Source organism: Notothenia coriiceps, unplaced genomic scaffold (genome assembly GCF_000735185.1).
Source record: "Notothenia coriiceps isolate Sejong01 unplaced genomic scaffold, NC01 NC01_scaffold00024667, whole genome shotgun sequence".
Classification (NCBI taxonomy): domain Eukaryota; kingdom Metazoa; phylum Chordata; class Actinopteri; order Perciformes; family Nototheniidae; genus Notothenia; species Notothenia coriiceps.
Genome location: NW_011357368.1, coordinates 2,325,404 through 2,342,353, shown reverse-complemented (window position 1 = coordinate 2,342,353; position 16,950 = coordinate 2,325,404). Strand labels below are relative to the sequence as shown.

The window sequence follows — 16,950 nt, the reverse complement described above, 5'->3', positions numbered from 1 at the left end:
ACTCTCTCTCTAACACACACACACACACACACACACACACACACACACACACACACACACACACACACACACACACACACACACACACACACACACACACACACACACACACACACACACACACACACACACACACACACACACACACACACACACACACACACACACACACACAGACACAGACACAGACACAGACACACACACACACACACACACACACACACACACACAGACACACACACACACACAGACACACACACACACACATTTTAGTATGGCTATTCTTCTTTAATTGCCTGGCCCAGTTCTTTGCGGGTTGTTTTGGTCAGTTCTAATTATACTGTGTAGAAAAAGTTCAGGAAACCTCTTTTCTCTCTGCATGCATGTATGTGTAATGCTAAGTAAATTTGCATTGTCTGTCAGCCGTGGTGCAAGATGTTGCCGGGAGATGGTTGATGTGAAGTCATGGGGGGTACAGCACAATGAGAGAGGTGTGTGTGTGTGGTGGTACAGAATGAACACAAGCATGTGCGCACACCTACTAGGTTGTGGTAGAATTAATCAGAATTAATGGATTGTGTGTGTTTATCATGTGACAATGTACTCTTCACATATGCAAATGCTTGTCATAATGTGTGTCCATAATGATCCCTAATTACTGGTGTCAGATTGTGTACTGTATAATTTATTCACGTTTGACAAAGCAGCCTCCTGATGTTCCACTCTGCTCACATTATAAAGTGATATGTTCCTGAATGTTTACTTTGTTAGCACAATTTAAATCATAATGCAGCAAACAGTGCACCTTTTTTACACCCGTATTTGCTTTTGAAGCACCAGTTTGTAACTGCTACAATACTGCCCATGTTAAACAGAAATAGTTTTTTCTATTGTGAAATCTATCAATAATAGAATTTAGATAGATTTTGCAATCAAGCCTAATGATATTAGATGCCCTTTTCTTAACATCATTGTACATTGTATAGTTCAGTTGATAGACCTAACTAACCTTCTTCTTTTACTGTGTCCACTCCACTTATCCCCCATTACCTGCAAACATTTTTTTGTACCGTATTCTTCTAACTCAGCCTGTCCTTTTAGAAAAACTGTTGGAAAAAGTGCGACTAAATAATTTATATTCTAACATTCGATCGTTGACATTATTTGCTATTTTTGAAAATGGCTCTATTTTATTTTGCAAAAAAAAAAAAATGTACATCTGTCCTTGGGTAATGGCTGCATGCATTTCTGTAGTCTGTTAATATTTTTTCCCTGCCTAATTGTTTGTTGTTTTTGTCTGCCACCACTCAAAAACGATATTACTGATCTCAAAGGGCTTTTTAGTGCAATAATAATTTTTTCATATATATTACGATAATTGTGTCCCTCAGCCTTTTAAATAGCAATATAACTCACGTTACATTATGAAACAAAGAGCTCTATCAGTTCAGTGAATTAAAAGGATTGAACTTGAACCAATCTAATGCACAACGTATGGTTATCAGATCGGTATCAGCGGATCTGTGTTCCCTGACCAAGCATTCCTCCTATCCTGTGTGTGTGTGTGTGTGTGTGTGTGTGTGTGTGTGTGTGTGTGTGTGTGTGTGTGTGTGTGTGTGTGTGTGTGTGTGTGTGTGTGTGTGTGTGTGTGTGTGTGTGTGTGTGTGTGTGTGTGTGTGTGTGTGTGTGTGTGTGTGTGTGTGTGTGTGAGAGAAATAATGGGTAATGAGGCCTAAAATCAGACACGGCTGGTCGTGAGTGGTCTTGTATGGAGGCTCAGTAGTGACGAACACAGGGCCCACACTGTTCAAACAGTAACCACTCTGTCAGCGTGTGTCCCCTGGGGGTCAGGGGGGTGAAGCTTCAAAACATCAAATTGAGTCAAAGGTCATTTTTTCGTAAAATAAATAAATAAAAATAAATCATAAAACCGTCATACATGTTAGAAATTGTGATACAATATGTTATGAGGGATCCACCCCTGCAAAAACACACCCGTTCACAAACACTCTTCCCCTCTCCCCTCTCTCCATCACCCCCACTGTCTCTTAGTGTGATGGTTGATGTGAAAGTGGCCAGGTGGTGATGTGTGATCACCAAGGAGGCAGTAATGGGGTGAAGTCAAGGGGACGGATGGTTTCCACAGTGTTCACGGGCCTACTCGTGAACCTTCAGGCCCCCGAGGGGATTATCACCAAACAGCATCATTGTGTGTCAGCTCTTAGCATGTGTGTGCGGATGTACAGCGGCAACATGCAGACGGTCGGACTGTCGTTTGTTTTTGTTTTCATCTGTTTTTGTCGAAACAGGTGGCTACTGCTCAGTCCCCATGGTAACCAAAGTAGGTGTGTGTGTGGGGGGGTTGTTGTTTTGTTTTGTTTTGTTTTTTATGTAATAGAGATAAGATTTCAATTAAATGACTACAGTGAAGCCAGTTTCAAGAACACATGAACTTAAATATATTATACAAAGTCAGACCAAAACTAAGGTGACAAAAGCAAACTTATGTAACAGATGATACCATTTTGATCTTAATATTTTAAGCTTTCTTTAATTACAATAAATGGAATGAGAAAGTTAAGAACTACAAAAGCATTAATAACATGATCAGCTATGCTGGTTAGCCGGACTTTCATGCAAGAGAAAATGTTTTTATAAACTTACTGATCCAAATTATGTTGGCTTATTGAAAATTAATAGGAATCCGAATATGTCCTGCTAAGTAATTGTTTCTTGACAAAGCTTCACACACACGCATGCACCACAAACATGGTTTCCTTCCGTCCCTCAATAGCAATCTTCTGACTCTTTGATCATCACAGGAAATAAAAACAAAAAGGACCCTACTGTTTCCACAGCAGCAAAATTATCGAATGAACACCAGAAGGGGTCATTTTAGGTCTAATCTTTTGGAGTTTTAGATAATTATTCATTGTATTTATCATGTTTAAGAAGTGTTGTATTTTTCCAAAAGGTTAATGATGAAAAACATTTAGCACAAAACAGTATGTAGACACCTTAATTATATTTTCTAATAATTATTGTGTTACTATTTTAGCAGTTTAGCAATTATTCAACTGCTAGAATATTGATAGTTTGAGTTATTTCCTAATATATCTGCTGTTTTACTTACATAATGTTCCACTCGATACATGGGCCAACATTATCATGCTGCATAGTAAAAAACTCTATTAGTACAAGATGTTAAACTCCTGGTTGTTGTGCTTGTGAGTTAGTGCTGATGAAATAACTTTCAAAAAAGTTAGATTTATAGATAGATAGATAGTAAGAAATACATTTGTTTCTGCAACCGGTATACGCACAAGAAAAGATAAGGAACATCAATTGCTAAAACATAGCCACAGGAACACAATACATTCACAAGACCATGAGTCTTTTTAACAGATAGAAGATCTGTCACTGCGGCCAGATGGTAATAGAGTGGAGCTTTAGTTCAGGAGTGACCTGAGTAACGTGCTTTGTGCTTTACTGTATGTGTGAGTGTCAATCAGGACTGGGTATAGGGATACCAATGATTATCGAGGTGCTACTGTATGTTTAATTCTGACGAGTTTGTTCATGTTGGTTACAGTGAGCATGACAGAGTAGCATCCGAGTTAATATCTTCCTCCATTCAGTCCCTCAGGGATCCCAGGATCCACTTTAACAACCACTGGCCTAGAAAAGTCCTGTCAGGCCCACAATGAATCGTAACACAGCAAGTCTTGGCCACCTCACAATCTTCGCCTACATGTGTTGTAATCATTGTGTGTCTTCATGTATTTAAAAGTGCCCTGCAGCGTGTTTAAGGTTGACCCGTCTGTCAGCACCTTGTGTCAAGTGAGTGTGGCCTAAAAAGCCTCCCTGTGGCTGTGGGACGCTCCGCCTGCTGGCAGCCGGTGTTCGGCACCTGGGACCGAGCCCCTGCCAACGCTCGCCATCTGCCAACGTCCTTGCAATGCTCCTTGCGAGGAGTCAAAAACAACAGACCCCTCTGGAGCACAGTACCATACACACAAATCACACGGACACAGGGAGACACTCTGCTTCCCACGAACACGTTCCTCTCACTGATTCTCCTTACAGCTCTTGCTCATCAACATGCAGCGACTGTTGGGGGCGATGGAACTGGAGAGGACACAGATGACAAATGCCAGTGACTCTGAACAGCCTTAATGGGTCTAATCATGGCAAATAATGACAATGACAGTAATTATTTTAGGTCATTGAAGAGAATTATGGTACTGAGGGTGATGATGGTCATGATGCCAACCCACAGCAGCAATTAGATTAGACCTGTTTTGCCAATGTGAAAAGGCTTCGAATCAAACTCATTTTCTCATGAAGTTCACCCTTGTGACACCATACAGCCCACAACCCAGTGGCGTAACTATCGACGGTGCAGCCGGTGCAACGTACCGGGGCCCAGAGCCGGCCAGGGGCCCATGCAATTTTTTTTAAATTTGTCTGTCCAATAACCTTGCTCCCTTTCAGCAGCAAGTTCGGCAGCATTATACAATATTGAATAGCTTGCATTTATAATGTACAGCAAACCAAAGCACAAGAGCGGCGCTCAAAAGAGAAAGGACAAGAGAGAACAAGGAGATGTAGAACGGCTAAACTGACGAAATTAGACAGTTTTTTTTGTCATACATCGTCCTCGAAATCTCAATTAATTCTGTAAAGTGATTGTGTGATTAGTTTGCTGTGCCGTTGTCAGGCTGTGGTGGTCTGAGGCCAGGGCAGGCTGTTGTTGATTGCCTACATGTGGCGCTTCTGAGTGGTTGTGTGTCCGTGCGTGTGTGAGCGCATCAGCGTGCGCTTATGTTTGGGGCGATGGGCCCGAAAACAATATTTGCACCGGGGCCAATCACAACCTTCTTACGCCACTGGCAAGAATACAAACAATTGGTGATGAGGGAATGATTTAAAACACCATTTGTTTTATCTAATTTGTGGTAAAGTGCCTTTATCCAATTAGTGAATTATCTTCCAAATCCGTACTTAGAAAGTGTATAAATAAGTATTTTTGCTCTTTTCCCCAAGGCTTTTTTAGCGTCCAGCTTTTGTTCCTATAAATACATTTATTTAATTTTGAAGTCACAAATTTTAAAAGATTTTAATTAGATTGTCCTATCTCCTTGTTTGAGTTATTAAATGTTTGAATGTCAGTTGAGTTCCCATTAATCGAAAGGGGTTTAGCTAATCTAGCTACATAAAGGTAAATACTGCATTCAAAATGGAAAAAAGAAGCCTGATTATAAAAACTGCGATTCATCAGTGATGCATCAGAAGCCTTGTGTGGTTTTGAAATAATCATTAAGCATTTCCTAAGATTATATGTTAGCTTTTATTAGGTAGTGTACCTGAAGATAGATATAAAAGGTCAAGAGAGCAACATACAGCAAAGAGCCACTGCAAAGGACACAGCCTTAGTACATCAACCAAGTGAGCTTTTTAATATTCAAAAAGCTATGTTTATATTCCTCTCACAATGAACTATTTTCTACACAGACTGAGTTAAATCAGCACTCTACCTGTTGATGTTTTCTTTGAAACTCCACATTTCTTGGAGATCACTGAGATGTGTTCAGTGGTAAGTCAGTTCAGGATGCTTTAAGTGGATTTAAACATCTTTTCCATTAACTGAGAATATGACAGGATCAATTTTCATCTTCATCACAGTTAAGACCAGAGACAAGATCAAATGCCTGAGTTAACCTGCAGCGTTAGCCGGATCACCGAGCAGCCGGCATGCATGACTAACAGCTGATCAGTGATCAGTGGGATTGACAGCAAGTATCTGGACACTCAGTAAAGTGTGAAAACAGAGAATAACGCTGACAAAAAACAGGTCAATGGAAGCTGTTTACTTACACTATTACTGCGTACTACTGGATGAAAAACTGCAGGGTTATTCATCTAAATGGGTTGATCCTGAGCTCAGTAATGCCATGGCACACTTCTGCTTGGATCCAAGTGGAAATGTTGGCCTGATTTAAAAAAGACTGTAAAAGAAGTGATGTGCATTCATCCTCCGGGGACTCTGAATATGTTTTATTTATTGATATTGTGTCTACTGGTATTTTGACAGTTGATGATCCCTCATCATGTAACAGGGCGAAGCTCTCAGGATTGCAGTCTTTATTGACGGATACAGGTAATAGTCAGCATGTGGAGACTGGTACTCTAGATTTAGTGGGGCTGTCATCAGTGCCGGCTCCAGAGTATTTTTGTTGGGTAATCTATGGTAGGGCTAATCCATACATGGTGGGGCTCAAGTCAGTATTTGCAATGTAATTACATACACGCTATATCGCCCCCCTTGACAGTGCTTAAAGGGGACCTATCATGCAAAATGCACTTTTGTACGTCTTTTANCCACGCCCCCCTGCAAAGGAGGGGTGGGCGAGGCACAAGCGTCATGTTACCATGCTGTTACCATGCTGTTACCATGCTGTTACCATGCTGTTACCATGCGGCATGGTAACAGCATGGTAACAGCATGGTAACAGCATGGTAACAGCATGGTAACATGACGCTTGTGCCTCGCCCACCCCTCCTTTGCAGGGGGGCGTGGTCAGCTGCAGCTAATTTGCTACAGAATCAGCCCTTGTGAAGACAGGGCTGGAAAAGAGCAAATGGTACGAAATGAGGCATGGCAAAAATGCATAATCCATTTGGTAATTTGAAGAAAAAAAACTTCACAGACATGTTTTATATAGGCATGGACCTACAATATATTATTAAAATATAGCATGATAGGTCCACTTTAAATTATCCCACTGCTTGCCTTGTATATAAACAAACATGAGAGTGAGTCCAAAAATGCTAAAATATTCCTTAAATATAATTTGTAACTACTCAAAGGGTCATATAAGGCATGTGTTTACTTTTACATAACAGAAACCATTTTAACATGTTTAGTTTGGCTTTTCATCAGACCAGTCACCACTGCCCACCATACTGTTGAGAGGGCTCTTCGGGGTCAGCTCAGAGTAACAGCTCTCTGTGGTTTTTTCCCCCGCTGTTCCATCCTAACACCTCTGCCAGAGTGAGATTACACCCTTAGGCAGTGGGGCTTCTGATGATTACAGTGGAAAGTGAGATTTTAAGCCTCTTCACACATCTGGAGCATTCAACATCTCCTCTAACCTTGGTTGGGTGATATAGCACTTGAGTGCAGTTATCTATTTGTAAGATAACCTTGAACTATTAATTTAGTTGATTGAGAATTCTGCTTCTAAGTGTCATATCCATTCAAAACGTGTCCTGATTAAATTAACATTGAAATATAGACTTCAAGCTTAATTCTCACTCGTTGATTTTCATAAGTTCAAACTTAGTATGGAGAGTTTCTAGGAGATAGTGTGTGACATTAAGGATCAAAAGAGAACTTGCATGTTATGCTTATTTGATTCCAAAGCATTTGAGTCCCTTTCCTTCATCAGGGTTTCATCATTCATTTCTCATCTCACTGATATAAAGGGTTGCATTAAGCTTTGTCTACCGTGGTGAATTGAATATTCTAACATAATTTTTGAGCGCCTGCATTTTAATTTTCAGCTTTGATTGAAGTTTAATTCACCATGCTCGGTCTGAATTAACTTTTGGAGATGTATTACATGTATTTGTTTTACTGGCGAGAATTGCTGTGAATGTTTTACACACTCTAAGGCATCTGTTAAAGAAAATGATGGCATGTGCCCAATCAAAAGCTGAGAGACTGTTCTGTAAGTGGTTCTTTTCAAACTGATCCGTGAAGCTGGATATTGACTTGGATCATTATTTCCACCAGTGAACAACAAAAGTTCCCCCCTCCTCTTATCAAAGTCACAACAGGTGCTATTGCATTACTTCAAATGTGCAACACTCATAATCCAGCATGTGTTTGGGATTAAAGTCTCATCTTTTATCACTCATCAATGATCTCTCGTCTCACAGAGGAAAGCTTGGTGGAGATGGATTGTCTAGATGGGAGAGCACAGACGCCTGAAGTGAGGATTTAGAAGCAGGAAAGTGAAAGGATTAGAGACTTGGATTGACATGATTGGCAGAAGGATCACGTGCAGCTGCTGACGCATCGTCCACCTGCCGCTGCAGATAAATGCAGCGAACAGAGAGAGAAATAACACAGGAAAGGGAACACGTGTCCAACTCATTACAAAAGGACACAAAAAACGCGCTGCAAAACAATCACAATTGCAAACATAATCAACTTTGAGCGATTAGTGAGGATTACAGTTGCATTGCAGATGAGCCAGAGAACAAGTATTTGTCACTTTATCATGGCAGAAATCCCCCATGATCATATGGAGTTCAACTGACACTTGTCAAGTTTTATTTTTTAAGCTGAATCCCATAATTCTGACGTAACACTCAAGTGCATTTGTGCCTTTAGGCTTACACTCTGGGAAAACAGCGCGTGTCAGAAATGTGGCAACGTGAGACAGCAATGTTTGTTTTTTTACTTTAGATACTATAGATAGACTATTTTATGTATTCATGTGACATCTACCACCAACACACATCTGTAAAACTAGACAAGAAGTCTTTGGGGTATGTTCTGTTTGTTTGTGTTTTTCCTTTTTGTTTCTGTGGGTTTTATTTATTTGTTTTTTGTTTTGTGGCATTTTTTTGTGCATGGTTGTATTTAGGAAAATATATAGTATAAATGTATTGTTCATGTATGGATATAGATGTATATTATTGTGTATGATTCATGTAAATTCTGCTTCTATGTGGGTAGTAACCGAGACCATGATTTAAATAATTTAAAATGTATGTCATAATCTGTGCTTTTTCTGTTGTAACAAGTGAAAATGTCTCCCATAGATACCTCTTTGGTGGTTTAAAGGGTCCAGGAAAAACACACAATATGTAACCTAGTTAGTTTGTTGAAGCAGAATTTGAGCTACTTGTTATATAGTCTGTACAATTCAAAATTCAAAGCCAACTATGTTGAATCAATGGGTCTCAGTGGGCTGAGGGGGAGAGATAGTTTCTCCTGCTGCCGGGCTGTTGGCTAACATCCAGCCCTTAGTGGTGGACTGTGGTGCTGCTGAGCGTCACTGCTGGCTGCTGTGATAATAACAGCACCATGGAGGGCTGACTGGTGGTGTGTATGCCAGTTGGCCAGCAGACATGCATCACTAAACTGCTGTGAGTTTCAGTGTGGACAGTTTGTGTGTGATTCTGTTGCTGGCACCTGTGCATTCATAGTAGTGTAGTATACGTGGCAATGTGAGTGCAGCTTGTATAAGAAGCAACATGTAACAGGGGTGTACTGAAGAAAATACACATTCATTTAGTTACTTTGTCAAAAACTAACACTTTTAAATCATCCTCAAAAACGGTAAAAACCCATGACTTGCTTGCAAACACTGCTGCTTAGTACCTATTTAATCTAATCCATAATCTTATACGAACACGTTTTTTGAGTTTTTGAAGTCTAATTTCTTGTTACTTGACCAGTGTATAGTGAAGACGTGTAGGCTACAACATTGCTGCATTGCCTTTGGGTCACATTACTAGAAGCCTTTGAAATGAAATGAAACTTTTCAAAAAAGTAACTGCTGACTTTCCATAACAAAATGTATGGAAAAAGCACTAAAGTCTAATAAGAGGTTTCCCATTGACCACAGACGACTACTCAAAGTACCTTATAAAACCTACAAAGTCTGTATAAAAACATGCTTTTTGCAACACAAAATCATACATTTCTTACAGGGGCTGCTTCAGGCTACACATAAACAATTATTCACTCATAAATACCTGTTTGCATCAATAGGCCTACCTACAGGGTTTAAATAAATACAATTAAATCACTTGCACTGCTACATTGCCTAACACACACCTGTGACTCATTCACCACGCACCAATTAGTAACTGAAAATTCGCAAAGAAATGTTGTTATCTCCATCTAAATGCATCAGCCTTTCCTCTCTATTGGGAATAAATGACACTAATTAGCACACACGTTGATCAATTAGCTCCACAAACTGCTGCACCGCTAATAAACCAACACACATTAGCTAGGGTAGCATAAACACATTGTTGAGTAGAGAAAGCTTCCTTACCTCATACTGTAGCGGGTGTTTGGTCTGTTATTTCTCTACACTACAGTGCACTCTGTATACAGTTGTATCTCCAATAAAAAGACTCATCTTGGTATTATTATTAATTCATCTGTTTTAGGCCAAACTTGGAAGAGGGGTGCACTAGTTAAAGTTAGCTAATTAACGCTAACTGATAGCCACATAGTTCTAGTTAGAGATTGACGTATTAATAATTTAAAAACAAAACCTTCCTAAAAGACAAACGACGTTTCTTAACAAGAGTAGGTGGTAGTAGGTAAGCTACAACCTTATTTCCATCGAAACAAGCCAATATTGCTGCGTATTTCGAGCTGGACATCTAACATTGGACTGCAGCCGAGAAGAGATAGCAGGGAGCGTCTACAAAGTGCAACGCCAAAAAAACATCGGCATATGGGCCTACTACAAAAATGTTCAATAAATTGACATAAAGTTTAACCAACATTACTTCTTAAAATACAGGCCTCCTACTGGTTATACAACACCAGCAATTCATATTTTTTTTTTTTTTGCATCCTTTGGTAGATTAGATTGTTTTCTTTTAGAGGTGGAAGAAGTAATGGAAATACTTGTACCTCAAAATTGTACACAGTAAGTACAGTACTTGAGTAAATGTACTCATTAACCTCCCACCTCTGAAACTATTGTACAGTGTGTAGTGTAACCGAAATCCCAGCACACATTATCTGTGTTATCTTTATTAAACTAGAGAAATAGGTTTAAAGAAATATGCAATTTCTCAATTTTGGTGAATATTGTTTATGGAAAATAATAAGCAGCTGACTTGAAATAAAGAAAATATTATAACACATGTTTAATGATTCACTTTTCAAATGCAGTGAATATGCTACATTCAGGCCTATTGATTTGCTGTTAAAAATGTATGAACACATCAAAGTATTGAGGAGCAGCAAGCAGAGAAAAATGAAAAGGCTACAGACACCTTTTTATCATGAATTGTGACATCTGTGTCCTTGAAGGTGTTTGCTTTTATTATAGCACAGAATTTCCACACACTCTGCAATACTACATCTCTGCGGTATCAAACATGTTATCTTTTGTTATGGATTGTATTGCACTATAGATAGAAATCAACAGTGTTTTGATTACCTGGCTATAGCTATACTATATCTCCTGTAAACTCTCTGGAGATGACAACCATTTTAAATGCTTTATATTCAGAATGACCCCTATGTGCTACAGAATGTGGTCGCACACAAAGTTTATATCAGGAAGGTTCAGCAGAAAGGACAAGAAAGATGAAGCGAAGGAGAGACATTGCCCGCTGACCCTCACTCTGTATTAAATCAGGCTCCTCTGGTAGCGCACTCATTCATCTGAAGGTTAATGGAAGTGGGAGATGTCTAATTCCAAGCACAGGGGCTAGAAGGTAGGTGCATTGTAAATGTGTGCCAGGTGTCCTTTGATCCGCCTTCTAAATCAGAACGATTGCATTGACAGCAGTTTTCCTCTGTGAGGAGTTTTAAAAGCTTAATTTGAAGGTGTCTGTTTTTTTATTACACGAAGAAAAAATGCTTCCCAGAACATCTTGACACAAAAGCTTTCCAACGACGGAGGAATTTCATCACCTTTGGATATGCACATATTTGCATAGTTCTTACTCTGGGTTAACACAGTGTCAAGCTATTTACTGGTGATTCTGATGTGATTTAGCTTCACAGATGCATAACCATGATTTCCATCTCATGTGAGGATGAGTATGTCCACTGGTGCAGACCAATAGCATTCATCTGTGATTGACCGGTCACTAACAGGTCTAGACATAAAGTACATCAGGTCACGCTACATAATTATAATCTCTTCCTTTACTTTTTTTAAGTTACGTTTTGGTTCATACATTTCATCAAGATCACAGACCCACTAAAATGGAAATAAGTTCCCAAGAGAAACTGAAACTACAGTCAAAATAATATAATTTGAGTTATTCTTCAATAAGCCATCGAAACTGAAAAGAAGCCAGTGTGAAAACATCATATCTTTACTGCTGTTTGTTTGTGAGCACCGGGAGCAACATTATTTATGCTCTTTGTAGACAAAGTGCACCAGGAAAAGCACTAAAACACACTATCAGCAGAGTGTGCTAACCCTGAAAGTCTGCAGCAATGTGTTGCTTCAAAGCGCTAGATGACATTAAAAAAGATTCACAGTTGTAGTCTGAATTATTTTTATATTTTACCCTCACTGATTGTGTGAGATCATTTAAATCTGGCTGAACGATAATGCATCTCCTGTGGCAAAATGTCTTCAATTAGTTAAAAGGAGCACATCATGGTAAATGATAGTATGAATGCACAGGTCTTGTAGAGTCACAGTTAGAATGGCTTTTCCAAAGTTACCCTTAACGCAAACTAGAATAAATTAAACAAGGAAAGAGGGGAAAACAGCCCAAATCCTTGACTGAAAAATATTGATGTTACCTTGCTGAGTGCACACACTTACTGTACCAGAAAAACCTCCTGCAACGTGACTCCTTCTACATGATTAGCAGCACCAAGAGCATGAAGCTAATCTCCCACTGCAGGAGAGCCCACTGGGTAAAGAGGTGTGAGGAATCTGTGAGTGTGCTGGAACCATAACACAAGTGGAAGCAAGAGAGGAATTAATCACTTCAAAGAAGACCAAAGTATGTTCTACACCTGCAGTGGTCACATATTAAAACTTCAAATCACGTTCCCGTCTCCTGAGCAGGGATTTACAGACGGTTTATTGAGGGGTATTAAGGGAATATTCAAGGGTAAAATGAGGAAACAGTGTCCCACTTTGACTGCTAAACGAAAAATAAATACTCTCCTCATCCTGAAGTAATCATCCACCTTTATCAGTGACAGTGAATTCATCCTAGTTTCAGAGCAAGCAGAAGTAAGCATAGTTGTGTATCTTAACATATTGAGGGAAACAATATGAAGATATTCACTTAATTGAGATTGAACAAAATTGACAAAAATGGTCAATCATTTGTGTGGGATATTGATTTCAAACTGGAGAATGTTATTTGGAAATTGGGCCAGAAGACAATAGCAGCCATGAGAAAACAAGAAGCTTTTGTTTCACTAGAGTAAAAAAAGGAGGTGAGTTATGATTGGAAGAAATCTCAATCCATGGTGAAGTGATTTCATCGATCCTTCCTTAATCCTATCAGCAGCCTACAGATGATTTTGTGCCTTTGAGCAGTACCTTCTTGCTCATTCAACAGACATCACTGTGTTGAGAATTGTATTTAATCTTCAAGAGGAACAGGATGTTATCATTTCAATTACAGAAAAACAATAGAACAATCGTAAACAAGTAGGGAGTGGAAGAAATAAAAGTCTGGAGCTTTTTTGTGTGTGAATCTATCTGTGCTTGTTCTTATTATTAAAAAGGTATGCTCTACCTATCAATTATCTTTAAAATATCCGAAAGAAATTACTTTTCCGAGATAAGTTGAACCACTTCGTAGCTAGGGAACTAAGTTGTCACGCTCTCGTAAAAAAACAGGAGCATTTGCTGCTCAGGGAATTTTGACAACTCGTCACAACACTGAGCACAGAACAAATCACAGCACCGGTGGGGAGCAAGAGAGTCGTAGCAGGATTATTCACCTGGCACTGCCACGTGAATGTGATTCATGAGAAGAAGAAAAAATCTGTCAAGTGTTTATTCTGCCAGGGTACCACCAGAAGGTTGTTAATATTCAAGTCCTTGGGCATGTGCAACACTCATGTAATGGGTTTTTTTCCTTTGCAATTCAAGCAGGCCTTTGCATATAGCAGAGCGACTCCTGATCCAGTGATGGGTGACAGCCAAAGATAACAAAAAAAATCCCCCTATAATTACTGTTCATATATTGCGAGCCAGCGCTACTGTGGATTAGTCTCACAGCAGCCGTGTAACAGTATGTAAGGTTGTAGCTAAAAATAGAAAAAGAACACCCTCTCTTATTCACACAATTTGCAGCTTGCTCACTTTCTTGCCCCCATCCCCTCCATATCCCCTCCCTCTTCTCTCCCTCCCTCCCTCCCTCCCTCCCTCCCCCCCTTGCCTTCCCTTCCCCTTCTACTGCACATCCGAAATCGCAGACATGCAGCACAAGCTTCAAAGAGCATAGATAACTTGGGGAGCGAAAGACTGACTGTTATTCAGCACAACACATGCAATGATAATGTGATTTTCACAACCAGGGAATGACATTTAGGTGTTCTCACCTATGATTTGAATGATCATTGGGGGGGAGTCACTGCGAGAAGCACAGTTTGACTTCAAGTTCTCTTTCAAGTTTTGTTTGAATGGGGTAAAAGTGGAAGGAATAAACTGATCCCTTTTTTGGCACGTGTAAAGTAAATGTATACCAAAGATGATTCAGTGCGAGTGTGTTTTCAGTGTGTGATAGTACAAAAACAACTTGCACAAAGACAGCTTGAAGTCCCTCCAACATTGAAACATTCTTGTAGGTTTTCCCTTGATTATCTGTGGTGTAACACTGCCTGCTGCGCTCTCCACTCTGCTATGATGAGTCATTATTTAAATTGGTCAAATCAGGAAACCTTCCCAATCTAATTCTGATTACAATTAAAGACTGGATAACAAACAACAACCCTTGACCTAAAAGCAGAACGTCGTATACAGTAAAGGCGGCTGTTTGATGAAAACATTAATACAAAGCGTTTCTGTTGTACAACATCTCATTCAAAGAAGAGCAACTTTTTCAATTCAAAGGAAGGCCAGGGATAGGTCAACGCTTTCCTTTTGCAAAACAGCATTCTAGCAGCACACCATTATTTATTGATGAATGAAAAAATTAAATTAGACAAGGTAGAGCTACACTTAAAAAAGCTGAAGGTCCTGCCTCATAGCAAATGAACACAGGGAATACAAAAAACCCATTTCCATACCACAATGGAAGAGCATGCCAAACAGATACAAGCATGCAAATATACAATCTAAATGTGAAGCAAAGCCTTTGAAAAATCACTACACTTCACATCAGGTGAGCCAAAGGATGCTATTTTCAGATTTAGACATTATGAGACACCTTGGTACAGAACATCCAAGGTGGATTGTGTCATGCCGTGAGGATTGATAAGCACAATTCAAACAAACGCACATCACATAATGCATAAGTGTGCCGACATAGGACCGGGTTTCCATGGGGACTGTGAGTGTGCAGCACCCCTAAAGCAAAAACTCCCTTCCAATATTGATAATAAAAAAACATAAGCATCATAATGAGTACAATTCCATTTATTTTACCGCCAATTCACTCCTGGGCCTACTTGCAAAAAATAAATAAGTGCGTAGTGCAACATTTATTGCAGAGGCATTTAATTTTTTTATTTGGAGATAAGTTAATAAAATAAGCAAATACTCAGTTTACTGGGAATCAACAATGCATTCTATTATTAACATATATTCTGATAATCAATCGAGACGAAAATCAAGTATTATGGCTCCAAAAAGGCATTAATTGCAATACTTGTTCATTGTGTTATAGCTATCATTGACTAATGTTATCTTAAATTAAATACATTGCATTTCTACTGTAATTTAAGTCTGTTGACAGCTTTCTCCTGTTCCCTTTTTAGACCTCTGGCATGTTCGGTCAGACAGACATCAAAGGATACCCGTGCGCATGAAAAGGATGCTCCTGCACACACACACACACACACACACACACACACACACACACACACACACACGGGCGCACACACATTCACACGGGCGCACACATTTTCACATCCCTCATCAGCGCAGCATCACACTCCATCAACGTTAACACATCGCAGTGACAAACTAGAAATTATTCAATATTGATGTAAACATTACAATATGCAGCAAAATTGTCAAACCCACACATTTGAGAGAGTGATGCTACATGCAGCTGAATTTAATAACATTTTTCCAAGTTATTTTACAAGAGAGAAAACAGACTAAATGTCTTAACACCCCTAATACAAATATTGAAATAACTGAATTATGAATTGCACAAAAAGCTTCTTTAAGAAAGAAGTGCTCATTTTAGGTACAAACTGTTTTTTGGTGAATCTGGGACATCATCAACTGTTGCCTCCATAAACATCTTTATTTGGCATACTGGCTTTAAATATCTGACATTATAATAACAAAACACTCTATATCTGTTTAGCATTTAATACAAAAAGAACAGTGTCTGCACCCAGTTTCAGACACTAAATCAGGATGGAGGATGGAGCAAGACAAATACAACTTTGACATCTTGCAGACTAAGTTAACACTCACTGGCTTGCATGAGCTGACCCTGCCGCCCGAACACCTGGGAGAAAGGGCTGCGGCTGCAGGTGAGCATCTCCTCCATGGCTGCACTCCTCTCTTAGGGGGAAAGGTCCCTCCGTCTTCAGCCAGAGAAAGTGCACTGTGGGTCAGCCTCCGAGTGTGGAGAAGGTCTGCTGTAACTCTGGAGCGATGCCTCCCTCTCTCTCTCTATCTCGCCTCTGAAGACACCTCACGACCTTTCCTGTGCGCCTCCCCCTGCTGCCCCCCCCGCTGACTGCAGATCAGTGCTGCGCCTCGTAAACTCAGATGGCGTCAGAGATGCTGCTGCTCCTGAACTGATGGGAGATCTGTGTTGGGTTTGCTCTGAGCCTGCTCATTAGTGCTCCAGTGTGGCGCTGCTTCAGACAGAGAGCACAGCAAACACAGCATGAACAAAGCAAGAGAGAGGGAGAGAGGGAGGGAGGGAGGGAGAGAGAGAGCAGTGAGAAAGAGATGCCTGCTGCAGAGAGAAGACAGACTCTCCCCTGACGAAAGTGGGGAAAGGCATGATGTGTGTGTAAGAGTGTAAAGCCAGTTTATCTTACTCTCTTATCCCCCTCTTTTT

General features: G+C 39.9%; 1 protein-coding gene across 1 annotated transcript in view; it reads right to left on the bottom strand.

The window, feature by feature from the left end:
• The window catches only part of LOC104955408 (uncharacterized), a 154,957-nt gene extending 138,404 nt beyond the window's left edge, over positions 1-16,553 (bottom strand). The window contains exon 1 of the mRNA XM_010782735.1: positions 16,353-16,553. Coding sequence (XP_010781037.1) covers positions 16,353-16,428 — 76 coding nt within the window. The 5' untranslated portion in view covers positions 16,429-16,553. The remainder of the gene's footprint in view (positions 1-16,352) is intronic.
• Between the last annotated feature and the right edge of the window lie 397 nt (positions 16,554-16,950).